The sequence below is a fragment of the Piliocolobus tephrosceles genome, chromosome 7 (genome assembly GCF_002776525.5).
Source record: "Piliocolobus tephrosceles isolate RC106 chromosome 7, ASM277652v3, whole genome shotgun sequence".
Classification (NCBI taxonomy): domain Eukaryota; kingdom Metazoa; phylum Chordata; class Mammalia; order Primates; family Cercopithecidae; genus Piliocolobus; species Piliocolobus tephrosceles.
The window spans coordinates 107446175-107464210 of record NC_045440.1 but is presented as its reverse complement, the minus strand read 5'-3'; the positions used below and the strand labels follow the sequence as shown (position 1 = coordinate 107464210).

At 32.5% G+C, this 18036-nt stretch overlaps 1 protein-coding gene across 22 annotated transcripts in view; it reads right to left on the bottom strand.

Moving 5' to 3' along the window:
* The window catches only part of RIMS2 (regulating synaptic membrane exocytosis 2), a 775110-nt gene that overhangs the window by 212748 nt on the left and 544326 nt on the right, over positions 1 to 18036 (bottom strand). The window contains exon 19 of one of the 22 annotated variants that reach the window (XM_031935897.1): positions 15188 to 15220. The exons of the other annotated variants lie outside the window; for them this stretch is intronic. Coding sequence (XP_031791757.1) covers positions 15188 to 15220 — 33 coding nt within the window. The remainder of the gene's footprint in view (positions 1 to 15187; positions 15221 to 18036) is intronic. 22 annotated transcript variants of the gene reach the window in all.

Sequence of the window (18036 nt, the reverse complement as noted above, 5' to 3'; positions counted from 1 at the left end):
TTTTTTTTTTTTTTTTTTTTTTTTTGAGACAGTGTCTCGCTCTGTCATCCAGGCTGGAGTGCAATGCCACGATCTCAGCTCACTGCAACCTCTGCCTCCTGGGTTGAAGCGATTCTCCTGCCTCAGCCTCCTGAATAGCTGGAACTACAGACGCATGCTACCACGCCCAGCTAATTTTTTGTATTTTTTGTAGAGACGGGGTTTTACTGTGTTAGCCAGGATGGTCTCAATCTCCTGACCTCATGATCTGCCCACCTTGGCCTCCCAAAGTGCTGGGACAACAGGCATGACCCACCATGCCTGGTCAGTTGGTTGACTTTGAAGTCAAATGATGTTTAAGTATCTTTTGTTTTATATTATCATATTTATTTCATTAATATAGATAGTGTAAAGTGCTCTAGAAATTTTTAATATTTGTCCTGGTACTGTGTTCATTACATTTCCCTTTACAAAATATTCATATGTGTGCAGAGGCAGGGAAGAAAATGGAATAAAGGAAGAAGTGAGGGAAAGACAGAGTTAAAGAGAGGAAGAGAGGAAGAAAGAGAGGATTAGCCAGAGTCCAGGAGAGACAGACAGGACGTATGAAACACTGATTATATTGAAAAATTCATTAAACCAGGAACTTTGTCCAGGAAAAAGAGTCATAAGAGTGCTCTTATCTAGAAGGATCTTTTAGGCTAAAGTGCAAATGCTTCACTATATACATTTCTTTTTTCATAATATACAGTGACAGGTATAGAAGAAAATGTTACTAACCTTCTAGTAACTTAGTTAACTTGTTAGTCACAATTCCTGTATCTTTGAAAAAGCAAGATATATTTTGAGGGTAAACTAAATTTTAAAATGAAAAGTCCCTCAGAGAAGAAATACGATGGTTATTGAAATTGCTTCTAAGAAAAGGTACAATAATTGTTTATAAAAGATACAAATAACAGTCAAATTCACTGTGTTAAACTATTCCCCATTTGTGTTATGGACTTTAGAACACTCTACCTTTTACATGATTGCTAAATACCCACATTAAAGGAGATATGATTAACAGAGTAGCATGTATTATCACCCTGTATGTACATCTTATCCTCATCTTTTAATGTTCTGATATGACATAATTATCAAATACCACTGTATTCCACATCTGGGATCTAAATGTATGAACTAAATAAAATTTGTGAACTAAATTTAAATTATATTAACTATGGCATTAAAATTATGATATAAAATATTTTTGAGAGTATTAAAGATATCTTTTACCTTCCATGTTAGGCAGACAAACAGGCAAATAAAGAATGAGAAAAAATTCATAATAGAATCCTATGATACTATGTATACTCTTAAAAGGATCTAAACACAACACATGTGATCATGTCCCCCAAACCTTAATGAAAGTTTGATATAATGAACTTCGCTCTTCTCCTCCTTCAAAAAGAGTGGAATCGTAAATGGAGAGAGAAGACTGAAATAGGTCAAAATTACTAAATGAAAAATATTAGTTGCTAGATATATCACTTCATATTTTCACTGATGTTATAAAATATTTAATTTTCTTTATGCTAATACCATGTTGCAAACAACACACATGTCAAATAAGATGATTAAACTGTGCCTGGAAAATTAAATTGTGCAAACCTACAGAGAAAAATAAAATATTTGATACTTAAAGAAGCATCACTAAAATAAATTATGATTATAAATTGCAAACGTGATATGACTCTAATATAAGAACAGATAAGAAGGATTTGTGAAAGTAATTTCCTCCTTATATTCATGGTGATCATCCTGGAAAATGATTATACACTTGAGTTATAGAATAAAATCAGTGAAGCTTATGTAGCAATATTGTGATTAAAAGGAAAGAAGCACATTTTAACTTTTGCTACATTTTATCCATTTGGCTAATTTTTTTTTACAAAGTGATATAACATTTTTAGACAAATTAGGATCACCCTTAAATTGAAATAATTATTTTTAATGACAAAAAGAAATATTTAGATATATGGATTTTAGATAGTACTCATGCTTGGACACCAAACTGTATTGCTTTTTCCTGAGATGCTGCTGCTCATTGTTATTGGTTAAGTGTACAAGAATGACTACACAGAGCAGCTAATGTCATGTAGTGTAACATTACCTTAGAATTCAAAGGAATGCATCTTAAATGTTTCATGAATAGGGAAATCTCATAAAACGTTTCCATTCAATACTGAGAATAAAGAGGAATTAACAATTAGATGGGGTCACTCTCAGATTAAGAAGGATGAGAATTAGATGGACAGACATCAGGACAGACTAGGAGAAACTGGACTGAGTTTTTAATTTAATTTTTTTCTTTTTTCTCAATGTAATGTTGGCTCCAATGACTTTTAACCCTTCAAATGCCCTTGTGTGAAAACTAGTTACATCGAGGATCTTAAATATCATTGCAAACTAGAGTGAGCTGGTCTCCATGGATGTTAGATATCCCTTTCTGAATTCCTCTCTTATTGCTTTCCCCTTCCCAGACCTCTAGTATTGTTCTCTCATAATATTCTCTGCACAGTGTCCCCATTCTTTGTTTGGTCTTCTTGGCTTTAAAGACATGGGTTCTGGCACAAAGTTATTGCTTTGGTTAAAATTCCAGCTTCAAACGGCTTGAGTAATTTATTTAACTAACCTGTACTTCAATTTTTCAATCTGCAAGCTAGAAATAAAAGTAGTACCTGCATACAGTGTTACACTCAATTACATATTAAAACAATTTATACTAAGTGATTTAATTATCCAAAATGTTGACTGCATTTTAAAAGAAGAGTTAAGAAATTTGAGAAAATGCGCAATAAAAATTGGTTTTGATCACTGAGTCCTCCTTCCTCAACTACTCTAAAACATTCCCAATCTCCCTGTCAGAACTAGTTCTTCTACTGAATTTCCCAAGAGAAGATCTATAATATGTGTAATTAACAATCTAGCCATCAATCATTCATTATCATTCCAAGTTTTTAAAGTGGGACCTATTGCAGCTAGAATAAAAACAATGAGTTTTTACATAACTTGAGCATCTGGGTTCATTCAACTGAGCCTTATATATTTGAGCTATAAAGTAAGAATATCCAAATATAGGGAGCTTCTTACTGTATCTCCAATATTGAGTTCAATGCAACATGTTGTGTGGTTTACTGGTGGTTCATTAGTAAGAATTCCCTCTACTTAATTTGTGGTGACTTTAAAGAAAAACCTAATCACTGATTACTGTAGCTGGGTGGATATTGTAAAACTTACCTCTCAAAGGTTACCTAAAATTATTACACTGTCCTTGACGTTTCCTTCAACTGTTTGGCCCTGTACTTTTCTCCCAGTTCACTCTTTATCAAGCTACTTTGCTGGCTCATCGTTCTCAGCTGATTTTTCAAATTTATGCATTTCCCAAAGTGTTATTATAGCTTTCCTTTTTTATTCTATCCCTGAGTAGTTTTTTATTTAATTCTATATCTTTAATGTCCCATCAATACTGAAGGCGCTATCCTTCAGCTCCTACCTTTCCTGTAAGCTCTAAGACTCACATTTCCAGTTGTCTCCTAGTCATCCCCAAGCACCTAAAACTTTCCATTAGCACCTAAAACTCAACTTGCCCCAAACAAGTTAAAATTATATCTCATATCTCTTCTTCTCCTATAATCATTACCAATGAATATCTACAATATCCAGAATCTATTTCTTTGTTAACTGTCTTGCCTGCTCTCAGACACTATGTCAGCCCTAAATATATCTCCATCTTTTTTGGTTTCTTGCCCACTGCTTGAGATTCAAAGCTCTAGTCCCTTCTTTGATATCTAGCTAAACCCCTTAGTCATCTTGTCTCTTTCACTTTGAGTTTTGAAGCTGCAGGCTAACCCCACCCATTACCATGGCTCTGTGGACCCCTATCTTGGGAAGGGATCTTAGTTGCTTGGGATGTGTTAGATTAGGTAAATTATTTTTTTCTATTAGTATATTAGAACTATTTTAGTATTATATAAAATCCATTTTAATTTTCTGTATTTTCAATAATTTTAAAAGTCAGATTTATCGAGGTATAATTTACATAAAGTTCACACAACTTAGTGCAAAGTTCTGTGACATTTGACAAATGGATTTAGTCATGTAAACTCACCGCAATCAATATACAGAGTATTTCTATCACCCTAAAAATTCCGATGCTGCTTTGATGTCAGTCCTCTTCCTGCTTGCCCAGTAACCACTGACCACATTTATGTCTAGCTTTTTCTTTTTCTTCAGTAATGTTTTTAGTCTAGAATTCTACTTGCTGAAGGCATAGAAAATGAAATGTAAGAAAGCTGTAGAGACTACACAGTTGAAATCTACTATTTTAGAACTTAGTACTACTGTTCTCTGAAAAATCAAATTCTTAAAAGTAATAATACTCTGTATATCCCAGGAATTGTGCTAAGAGCTTTGCATGTATTACAAGTCTGTCACTTAATCAGCACAACTATATGAGGTAGGACTTATTTTTTTCTCAATTTTACTTAGTAGACAATTTACACAAGATCATATAACTAGTAGGTGACACAGATTGACGTGCCCTTCTCCAAAACTTATGATCGAAAATATTGTCATGAAATGACTCTTCTTTCTCTCTCTCTCTCTCTCACACACACACATACACACACATGCAGAGTCAGATTTTATTTCATTCTTTCCTCTTTTTCCAGCATCTTTCCTTCCTTTTGACATCTTTACCCTTTTCTTTTTGAGCAGTTTCTCCTCTGTCCATTTTTTTTGGTAATATTTCATCTGATTTCCCTACCAACTTTGGGCTATAATATAGTCATTCTTTAACATTTTTACAGATTTCCTTAAATTCTCACCCCTTTACTCTAAACAAGCCTATCAACCTCCTTCATACTAGCACAATCTATAATCTGTAACTATGTTCCTCCCATAAGTTATGCAACATAATGTATTAACCAAATATATATATATATATGTGTGTGTGTGTGTGTGTGTGTGTGTGTGTATACACACACACTCTTTTTGAGACAGGGTCTTGATGCATTATCCAGGCTGGAGTGCAGTGCTGCAATTATGGCTCACTGTAGCCTTCAACTCCTAGGCTCAAGACAACCTCCCACCTCAGCCTCCCAAACAGCAGGGACTAGAGGCGTGTGCCACCACACTCAGCTGATTTTTAAATTTTTTGTAGAGATGGGGTCTTGCTGTTGTCCAGGCTGGTCTCAAACTCCTGGCCTCAAGTGATCCTTCCTGCCTTGGACTCCTAAAGTGCTGAGATTACAGGCATGCACCACCGTGCATGGCCAATTTACCTTCATATATGTTATGTTTTCATCACAGATATAGAAGTATAGAGCTTTAAGTGGGCAAAGAGGAAGAAAGGGATCCAAAAAAACTCATAACTTAAATTCACTATGTTCTAATGAATATTAAGTACTGTGTACATGTTAGTATTTACTAAATCCCTGATCACAAACTTGGCTTATTACAAATGTACTCTTTCATTTCAACTCAGAAAATTAAACAAACATATTTTAATCATAACTGCCATGCAGCGCTACACTTTACTCATTCATCTTCCTGTAAAACTTAGAGTTTAAAAACTCCCTTATCCTTCACTGACGCTTAAATACCTGCTCGCAAAAATACTTTATAGCATAAATTATTCTCCTCTTCTAAACTTTAATTCCCTTACTTTATCTTCTGTTTAAGGGTCTTTAGTATGATGTATTTCCTGGCTACTTTACATATCTGGTTTCTTCTTACTCTTCTGGTTTAGTTCAAACATCACTTCCTTAGATAAGACTTCCTGGATTATTCCATCAAAAATAGCTGCTTCCCTACCCCAATCCCACTAGATTGCAAAAGAATTTTAAATACGAGCACTTAAAACTATCTAAGTTTAACTTTTTAGGGACTACTTTTTTTCAAAAAGATAATTTCCATGTGGGGAGACCTTGTATGTCTATGTCACTGTTATGTCTCCAGCACCTAGAATAAGGCCTGATGCATACATATTTAATAGATGTTTGCTGAACAAATACATTTTTGGAATATAAGATATCTTTATAGTAGGAGAATAAGAATTTCAGAAATAACCTTTCCTTTATGGAGAGCAATTATATTGTATTACACTTTAACATACCATATAATAACTAGGAATGACTTGAGTCTAGCATAGCCAAATTTGCAGTTTATTTGGCTATTTTATAAGGAGATTTTAATAGTCTTGGAATTGTATTCCTATCCTAGTAAAGACTCATATTTTCACTACTAACACCCGAAATCTAGAACTGACTATAATTCTGAACACAAAGTATACATTTGGGCATTAGAAAATTATTTAAAGAAGGAATTTGAATAGTTTAAAATGATTTGTATTAACAATATGCTTCTGGCTACCTGCTAGACATTTAATGAAAAATTTCTCTAATTTTAAACACAAGTCTTCAATCCTAAATGAGAAAAGTGGTAGACTATGTCTTTTTGTGTGTTTTCCTTTTTTGAAATTTATTTGCTTGCTATTGAAGTGGAAAATTTTTCATTTTGGCTGGTCATTTATTTTTATTTTTTCCTGTTGGTTGAAAGAATACACACACGTACACATACAAATTATCAACCCTCAACCTTATTTTTTAACAATGATGAAACTGAGATTGGAGAAATTAGGAAACTTATCCAAGATCACATTGGCCTTCAAATTTCATGTTTTATTGCCTAAACCAACATGCCTCTAAACAGGGCAACAGAAAATAAAACATTGCTTGTTTTATTGTTCTTTAATAAAAGCATGGTTTCGGTTTTTTGTTTGTTTTTTTGAGATGGAGTCTCCACTCTGTCGCCCAGGGTGGAGCGCAGCTGCGGGATATCGCCTGGGGGCTCGCTGCAAGCTCCGCCTCCCGGGTTCACGCCATTCTCCCGCCTCAGGCTCCCGAGTAGCTGGGACTACAGGCGCCCGCTACCACGCCCAGCTAATTTTTGGTATTTTTAGTAGAGATGGAGTTTCATCGTGTTAGCAAGGATGGTCTCGATCTCCTGACCTCGTGATCTGCCTGCCTAGGCCTCCCAAAGTGCTGGGATTACAGGCCTGAGCCACCACGCCCGGCTAATTTTTTGTATTTTTAGTAGAGACGGGGTTTCACCGTGTTAGCCAGTATGGTCTGGATCTCCAGACCTCGTGATGCACCCACCTTGGCCTCCCAAAATGCTGGGATTACAGGCGTGAGCCACCGCCCGGCCTTTTTTTTTTTTTTTTTTTTTTTGAAGAAAAATCTAGAAGTAATTTGTCTTGTTTCTGGTGCTATGGATGAACAAATGAAGTGTTCAAGGTATAGTCCAATGCCCAGTTCTACTATTAAAAGAAATTTTCTCTTTTTAAAAATAATCCTGGAAGTGGGTATTATACAAACTCCTCACTAATTCATCATTACAGGTTACTGAGGTATTAAATCTGGATTCAAAATCCTACTGATTTTGCTTATAACAAACATAAATTATAAAGAGTTAATAATGTATTTATCTAATAACCTCTTGACATAATTTGAGTTGTGTAATAATTAATAAGAGCTACCATTGTTTGATTTTTTACTGTGGATGAAACTTTGTAACAAGTTCTTTACAGATATTACTTCCAATTTCTTTCAAATTACAAAAAAGAAATGTGTTTCTAATGTATATGGCAAAAAAATTCTTCATTTAAATGGTTGTGTATGCATATAACTTATTTAGCCATTGCCCCATTATTTAATATTCATGGTAAGATCATTTTTATTGTTACAAATAATGCTTAGTAAATATATCATACATATGTTTTTATTTGAATTTCTATTTCTACAGAGTCCAAAGTTTATGAACATTTTTAAGGTTCTTCATTTATATTGCAGAAGTGCTTTACAGAAAGGTTATGCTAAATTTCACTGCTACTCTGTTATCACACTCTTACCATGGTTTTTTCAAATTTTATTCTCTCCACATACAGGCATCAACATAGCGTTTTAAATAGGTGGACATGATATCTCATTTAAAATAGTATTTATTGGGTCATGATTGAAATGAAATTTTTTCACATGTTTACTTACCACTGCATGTCTTGTTTAGAGAAATGTCTGTATATATCCTTTGCCCATTTTTTCTATTAGAGTTTTATTGAATATATACTTTGTAAAAGTTATTCAGATGTTAAGGCTTTTAACATTTTATCTGAGTTGCAGGAAATATCTTCCCAACTTGTGTGCCTTTTATTTATGATTATTTTGATATTCCGAAATTTATACCTGCCACGTTGCACTCAGGATTCTTCCTCTTTTTAAATTTATTTCATTGCTTTTATTTTTAGGATGGTTTTCTTTTTTCACAGAAATAAATATTTTATGCTTTCATTAAAACATAATTAACCCCTTAATCTAGCTGGAGTTTACTAAGATTAATAAGAAGTGTTAAGCAGCCAGCCCAAAGTCATATCCCTAGTGAGTGGCAGAACCTGAATAATAATTCATACCTGTCTGATTTCAATGCTCTTGCTTCTTCCACCCAACTATGTTTTTCAGAAATAATAGAGCTTAAGAGTACAGGTGCAATAAGCTTGATGCATAGATTTGCTTGTCAGTTATCTCCTAAACTAGCAATCACAAACTAGTATATCTTAATGCATATAACAAATAATTAATTCTAGATAATGGAAACAATGCATACACATCAAAATGCAGATGATTTGAAATAAAAATTCAGTTTTCATGTATTTTTGTAAAAAATAAAATTCTTCTTTTATAGGGCTTGCTCTGTAGTGGACACAGTTTTCATGTGTTTGCACATTATATTTTGGCTAACTTAATTTTTGCAATATCCATTTGAGGTAGTACTATAATTATTCCCATTTTACAGATGAGGAATCTGACGCACAGGGTAACTTGCACAAGATCATGGAGCAAGTAAGTGGTGGAGCTGATGAGGCAGTTTAGATCCAGAATCTGCTCTTATACTGCTTTTCAGACCAACATTTCTTACAGGAACAAATATTTTCCCTAACAGCTGAAATTTTTAGGACACAGAGTTAAGGTGGGTGATAGGCGTAGGTAAAATAGAATGTTATAGTATTCAGAATGTATGAGTAATACATTAATAATTTAGCAGTAACATCTTAAATTCAGGATTTAATTTCTAGTGTAGATAAAATTTTATATCTAAAAATAACTACAAAATGGTGCATTCCAAACCTCGTTTTAAATGACTTACTTAATCACTAAACAGCTAATTGTTCCATAGTTACTTGTTCCATGTTGGGGTATCCTTACTCTTTTGAGTTCCAAGAGCTTTAATTCTTTTCTTTTATTTGAATATTTATAAGCTTTAGTAAATTGAGCTTAAGTATTATACTTTATCATAGACGCTGTCATATGTGATATTTTATATGTACATATATATTTCATTTGAGACTTTTTTAGATGTATCATAATACTTAATAAAATATTTAAGCTTAAGCTTATATAAAATATTCCTATATACGAACATTTAAACTATCTATCCCAGTATTGAACATAGCATTGACACTTTGTGCCTCCTTATAGAGTGAGTGATTTGCATTTTCAAGATTTTAGGGTACTAGGGTTATATAAGGTTTTCATGACTGAGTCATCTTGAGTATCTCCGTCTTTGACTTTCATAAATAATACTGAGTTAATCAAATAAAAGATGTAATCAATGCACACAGAGTATCTATAAAATGGATAGAATGTGAAATACAATTGATAATAATTAAGATTTTGGAAAATTTCAAAAACAGCTTATATGTGCATTTATATGTGTCTGTACATGCACATATATTAAATTACTACTATAATGAATGTTACTTCTTTTTACTTTTAAGGACATAAGTGCAACAATATGCCATATAAAAGCACAAAGCATTCAAAATATGTCATATATGCCACTCAAATCTGACAAGAATTGATATACAAGTTTGAAATGATACATGCTATAGTCTCTTCAAAATTCATGTTGAAACCCTAACCACTAAAGTGAGCATATTAGGAGATGGAGCCTTTGGCGGGTAATTAGGTCATGTGGGTGTTGTGGGATTTGTGCCATAATGAAAGAGGCCAAGAGAGATCCATTGCCCCTTCCACCATATTAAGACAAAGAGAAAAAAAGATGGCGGTCCATGAACCAGAAAGCAGGCCCTAGCCAGACACTAAATTTGTTGGCACCTTGATCTTACTTAGACTTTCCAGTCCCCAGAACTGTAAGAAATAAATTTTTGTGCATTATAAGCCACCTAGCTTATGACATTTTGTTACAGCAGTCTGAATGGACTAAGATAATACATATCAATGGGCAACATTCAGAATAATCAGAGAACCAAAACAGAAAAGAGTACTGTAATTGTATTAATTTTTAGAAGTTTCATTTAGCTAACCCTAACAGGAAGTGATTATTTTACTAAACATTATAATTACAACATAAAATATATGTTACTTATTCCCAACTGTATTTTTATTAAGAAATGTTTGAAATCTATTCCATTTGAATTGTTAAGCTTTTCAAATTAACATTAGTATCTGGAAGACAAATGGATCAGTCTGAAATAGTAATTTATAACATATTTTCTCAAACTCTTAAGGTAGCACAGATCCAACTATAATAATAACTTAATTATTAACATAATATCATGACAAAAATAAGTATCACAATAATAATAATTGATCTAAGAGACTGGTGAGAAACACAGCCGACAAAACATTTTTTAAGCTGAGATCTCCTTATGAGTAAAACGTATATTATACAAGCACCAATCTTGTCAGATGCTCTAAATCAGGTCTGGAAGTAATTCTAAAAATTTTTGTAGTTGAAACTTAAGATGTTGGTTTATGTAACTTAACAAATAGTATTTTAAAAAATTATTTTGTATTAGACTTAACAATGATTTTAAAAAATTGTCATATGAAATTTCATATGAGTAAGAAAAGCATGCTACTTCTCATTTAAAAGAAACTTCATTATGATTTGCAAGTGCTAAGTCAACATTTTTTGCTGCTTTCAGATGTGTAATCAATTCCTCCATTTATTGTGTAGAATGATGTAGTGATTGTAATTGGACCTTGTAATGCAATTGAAGGTCTTATAATTGTGGTTTAAAACATAAAACATATACTTTGACCAAATATGTTAGTGAAGTAATTGGACTTGTGAAATTATTTCTCCATCATAGTTTGGGCTAAAATTTATAAAGAAAGATAACCAACCTGCATATTCATTAGAGATGTGAGTGACAGAATAATAAAGATATTACCTTTTATTGGCCACATACTACAGTCAGTTTTTGAAAAGCCTTAACTTTAGTTTGGTTTTATTAAACAGGTGAAATGCATTCTGAATTGCTTGTCACAAAATTTACTGCTTCCTCTTCTAAAATGATTTCCTTTTCCTCTGAATGTTTTCCTATCCTCTGTATTATTCTCGCTTTACTCTTACTTTGGAAGAGAATGCATTAGTCTTTATTTATCTTTAGGCTTATGTGAGTTTGTAGAATCTCAAATACAATGCTGGTTATATAGACCATGTCTCCCTTACAGTATTAGGGGTCTGTAACAGAAATCCAGGAAGCTCAGGCTTCAACTTCATCATACTAGGAGGAAAATGGGTGTTATAGATCTATAGCTACCATTACAATTTTAAAAGTGTATATTAAGAAAGACTTCAAATTATGTTTAGTTAACTATGATAATTAATTTAGAACTTAATATTTGAAGACAATAAAACATTTTTGCCTCCATAAATTTAAACATTCAACACACATCCTAGATACCATTTTTTTTTTTTTTTTTTGTAAGAAAAGTTGCTTCCATTATTAATCCTCTCCTCTTTGGAGTCTTCAAATGCTCTCAACCAAGTCCTTTTCCTCTGCCTTTATGCATATCATAAAGATTCCTTTGCTCAACCTTTAAGTTGTACCTCTGAATTTTCTTCCCCCTCTAAGCTTAAATTCCTTATTATTCTCCTTGTTTTGCTACTACTAAATTACATGGTTCATTCCTTCCAACCAGCACTCATTCTTAACATTTTCCAGTTGGTACGTCAAAACCCTACTATCCTGAGCTTCTTTCTCTAATTCTTTCTGCATTGCTTAGAGACCTCCTAATCTTTTCTACTGTGGTTTAAAACCCTGTTCCTTTTACTTAAATACAATATATCCCTCAACTTCATCAGAGAACATTCATTTCCCTTCGTATCATGAATGGAATGTTGACCCTTCAAGAATACTATCTCCCTCAGAAACATTCTGAGGGGAAGCCGCTCAAAATCCTTTAACTTACATATATACTATAGAAGCTCGGAAATGGCATCAGCATTCTTCTTGGTATGAATTGCTGCTTCCACATGTTTACTTTTCTAATCTATGTGAAGTCTATGTCTTTTATGTTCATACCATTATTCTTCCTTGTTGCTACCATCTATATTCCAGGCAATTTCCTTCACATATCTATCAAGCTGAGGCCCTCAATAATTTCAATGTCTGTATAAAAATGCTAGCATCAAAATTTGTTGCTTTATTTGCATTCCCAAACTGTAATCCATGCTCCATCTTGGAAACTCACTCCTCTAAACAAACATTATATCTTCACATTATTTGGAATTGTCCAACATCTGAAAATTCTAAAGATAATTAAATTGTCTCTCATAATAACCTGCTTAGTTTGCTTCTATTGCCTTAGTAATCACCATACATTTCATTTCTTTCATTGAGACCTTCTCTCCCAATTCATCAAACATTCTGCATGATTTTACATGAAAACATGATTTAACACAACATCCTTCCCAATCCATTTGAACATTACTTCAACTACTTCCCTTGCCAGCCACCCTAAATATCCCTATTCTCCTCTACTTTCTATATAACTGCCCACAAAGTTCCAACTGTGATCCAAATGATTAATTACTACATTCAAAGTGTGCTAATGAGCCAATCATCACACAATCTTAGAGAACCAATGCCATCACAAATTTAGGGTCTCCACTCAGCTAAACTATAACCATTCTTCAGAAGCTCCTTGGTGAGCTCCCTGTCTCATTTCCCATGGTATTCTTTTTTTTTGGGGGGGGACATATTTTAATTTTGAGACAATTTTACATGTACAGAAAGTTGCGATAGTACAAAGAACTCCCATATACTCTTCCCTCAGATTCACCAAGTTAGCATTTTGGCCTATTTGCATTATCATTTGTTCTAAGTATTAACGTTTTTTTCCTGAACCATTTGAGAATAAGTCAAAATTTCCCCAAGCCATCAAGAAGCCTATTTTATATTAATTACCTTCATTTTTTTCTTTTTCTTCTCCTTTCCCTTCTATTTGGTTTCTACCCACAACTTTACTGAATCAATAAGGCAAAGATCATTATTGACTAGTTCTACCATTTAACAACATATTTGTCTTCTCTAGAATTTGTTTCCGCTGCTTATACCCCTTTCTTAAGATTCCCTTCTATCATAGATTTTTTTAAACTCTCTTCTTTCATGAATATCCTACTGTCTTTAATCATTTTCAATACAGTTTTCTGGCTTTTGTTCTTTCATCCATTCCTTAAATGTAAATAAGTGCTAGTGATCCCCAAATTTTGATTCTGGTCTCTGTTACTCTTCATATGCTACTGACAATTCCATTAATTCCAATGGCATCACTTGAATGCTGATATGCTACCCTAGTCTATGTCTCTTAGCACAGACTTCTCTCCTGAATTCCAGACAACCAATCACCTCTAGAAGATATTTATATGTGAATATTTCTAAAAGTGAATTCTATCTTTCCCCTGAAACTTGTATAACATATATTCCCTATCCTAATAAAATGTACCACCAAACATTTCAGTCACCTGAAATCATCCTATTCCTCTTCTTCCTGCATCAATAATATCCAGTCTGATCAGTGACCAGGAATTGTAGGTTCTATATCTTTATATAACTTCTCATGTATTGATTGCCTCTACTGATACCTTAATTCAGACCATTATTATTTCTTAACTGATTCGTTACACTATCCCCATATATGATCTTTCTGCTTATATTGCTGCAGTCCATCTTCTACATAACTGGCAAAGTAATCTTTTAGAAACAAATATCTACCTATTCTGTTGCTTTATATGTTTCAGTAACTTACATAATCTTTATAAATCTGGTCTCTGCCGACTTTTGCCAAAACTTGTGTGAAGCTATTGGCCATACTGTTTCCTCTGCCTGAAATGCTCTCTACACAAGAGGCTAACAGTGTTCTAGCTTTTAATATTCAACCAAATTCTTCTACGAAGTCTTTCTTGAACTAATATCTATCCTTCCCAGGGAAAGGAATCATACCATCTTTTCTGATTCCATTATATATTATATATATGTGTATATATATGTACATACATTATATATATATACACAAACACATACATACACTCACACTAGGAAACACCTGCAAGGATATATATACACACACACATACATACACTCACACTAGGAAACACCTGCAAGGATAGGGAGCTATTGTGTGTCTCCTCTTACTTCCAGCACCTAGAACAGTACCAAATTTGTTTAATGAATGTTCAAGTTTCAGCTCAAGTGTTACCTCTTCCAAGACACTTTTTCTGACTGTCTAGTTGAAATAAGCTTTATTTCAGTTTATATCTCTGTAGAATATATTGTCAGAATAAGCTGCACTGACACATAAACAGAGCATGTTATCCACATCTCTTAACTCTTCAGTGATATTGATAGCTTTTTTAGGGTATTAGGTCTTTGGTATTCTCCACAGTGTAGAACACTGATGAACTCATGTTAGAAATTAAATACTTTTGAAATTATTTTAAAAAACTGAAAACTAGTTTTAAGTCTAAAATGCTTGAAACCAAACATATATCTGTGTATGTGTGTGTACCTAAGCAAACACATACACACACATTCCATTTGCCTTTAGTTATTCAGTTTATGGAAAAATTACATATATACATATTAAAAAAATTAATTATTTTACTTTTATCCATCTAATTTGAGCAGTTGCTGTTGATAGTTGAATATACAAATGCCTAAATTAAAATGCTCATAAGATTTAATATTTTGTTATATTACAAAGGAATGAAAAATTATGAAATGAATAAAAAATGATTAAACATTTCTAGGACAAGTTAGATAAATAAAATAATAACAAAAAAAGCGGAAGAGACAGACCTGCATATCTTCTCCTTGTAGAGTCCAGTTCTTCTGTGATCACATCGTGTAATGGACAGACATAGACAAAGGAGATGGGAGTGAGTGGATGTACTCAAAAGGTAAAAAGTGACACTGATGGAAAGGGCCTCAAATCATTTTGAGAAAGAATCCTGTGTACAGTTTTAGGGAAGATATAATCAAATGCATTCCACAAAAAAATACATAAGAACTAATGGCAAGTTGATTTTGCTACTATAGGTTAGCAGATTCAGAAAAATAAAGTTAGTGTAGAAATAAAGAGGATCCAAAAGTTTACAATTATTTACGTACAGCAAATCCTGAACACCAATGCTGAAGAAAGATACCATTAGTAAAAACAGTGTTAGTTGTATGATCACATTGTTCAAGACATTACTGAGTTAATTTAAAGTCTGTTACAATGCTTTCGAACTTTTAATTGTCTGAAGAAAAGATTTAATTGAGTCATCACCAAAGAGAGCAATAAAAATAGTTTCAACAGATTTCTATTCCTTTTATGCTTCCCCAGAAAACCAGTGTGCACACAAAAACAAAGAATGGTCATCAGGCCAATATTTAATTGAATTATTTCAATACAGCAAAATATCATAAAAATTTATGAAGTAATAATTATAGTACAAGTCTTTATTAGAAGAGTAGTTGAAATATATGGCTTCATTTCAGCATTAAAAATCCAAACTAAACTTCAATGTAGACAAATTTTCTTTGATCATATTCCCTTTTAATCCTATTTATTCAACAGATTCTTACAAACGCCACTTTATAGATTATTAAAATTTACGCTAAAATGTATCCATCCAAATCCATCAACTATAACAGATATTACACATGTTTTGGAAATACTTTTTCCCCCAGTGCTAGTGAAGAAGTTCAAATAACATTTTACACAGTGACTTCAAAACACAAAAATGTCTGTTAAAATCAGCATTCTAAGAAAAAATTTCTTCCAAAGATATTAGTGACTGAATATGATTGACACAGATGAACAATATGCCACAAAACCAAAATTTTCTATTTTAATTTACACACTTAACTTTGAATCAGCTACTACAAATTCTAAAATCAAACACCACATTTAAGTTCTGCAATAGTTTCATCATTCTTTTTGAGTGATGTATACAGCAAAGCATATTGCATCAAAATATACTTGCAATATCAACATATTAAAATTATAGCTCTTTAAAGAATGATTTCCTAAAACAAATTTATCTCTTTATATGAATAGTGATAAAATAAAAACCTTCCATTAGACTAAGTCCATTAGTACTAGCTAAGATGACCAAAATAATTTTTCTTAGAAAAAGCCGGAAATCTTAGTATGAATTACAGAAAACTGGAAAAGAAATGACATTTTGAAATTTAATATCATTTTTATTATTATATGAACACATTTTTTCACCTGTTGAAAATAAAACATTAAATCTAATCACAAATTACAAACCATACTGCTAACAGGATTAACCACTAGAAAAAAAATCTTCATATTCTTCTGAAATGTACTAATACACATTAAAATGATACATGCTATATTTTTGTTTCCATCATCAATCCACCTGCTTCTCAAAGAATAAGGTAGGACAATCACAGTTTATTAATAACCTAGGCTAATGCCGACTTTCATATGTTGCATTGTGTTTTTATACTCAAAATTTCCCTAGATACACATTTTCCACACTACTAAAAGAGTTTCCTCACATGTTAAAATGAAATTGGTATGAAGTGGATGAAATAATGGTTTCCATATATTCCATCTCTAAGAAACGATTTTATTGTTTGCAGAAAGTATAAAAACTACACAAATAAATGAAGCTTCTTTCTTCATCTAGTATTTTCCTATATTTTGGATTACTTTATGTGTTATCAATCCAATAGTTTTCATATTACATGGATCCAAATATGAAAAATTACTCTCAATTCACTCATTAATTAATTTTAGTGAGTAACAGAGGCACACATAGTTCCAGTGACTTACCCAATGATAAAAAACAAGTTCAGTTGCAGAGCCAGAAATAGAACAGGGGTCTCCTGATTACCAGGTCAATTTTCTTTGTACTAGATACTATATGACCCAATAAAAACATGTAAAATACAAAATCAAAGAAGAAAAAATAATTCTCTTATGGTGATGCCTGAACTGGACATTTTATTATACAGTATTTAATTAGAAACATTTTTTTCAAAGTGGCACATTCTGCAACTGTCAGGTAATTCACCAATGCTTTCATTCTTGTAAGGAATACGGCAAAACTTATCTTAGAGTCAATAAAAAACATTTTTTCAGGAAGTACAAAATGTATATGACTAATAAGGGGATGAAAATGAAATATTTTGAAAATGATTTCACTACTAAAAGTATCAATTAAGTCATTTGCCATAGTTTATCTGAATATGATCCATTAATGAGTCCATAACTAAGCTTACATAAAAATATAACTTTAGCAAATAAAAATTAATGTAATACATAAAATCTCAATATATAAATATAGTTGTATCGTATACATTTAAAATATTTTTGGTTTTTTGGATTTCCTGTGGTTATAGTTTTATTATGTACTATTGCATTTAAACAGCCTCATTTTAAAAGAGAAACATATAGTCAACTACCTTACTTAAGCAGCCATGTCTTAGGCAAATTATAATATGCAACAAGTACTTATTTTGCATATAGTATTATAATGACTAGCAGACTTCGGTGAACCTTGAAAGAAGCTAAGAGTATCCCCTCTACTTCTCCCATATTTCTCATTACCATGCCACAGTCAAATATTTTACTTTTTAGTGTAGTTAATGAAGGGTTCTAATGAGAACTCTTTCTTTTTCATTTATCC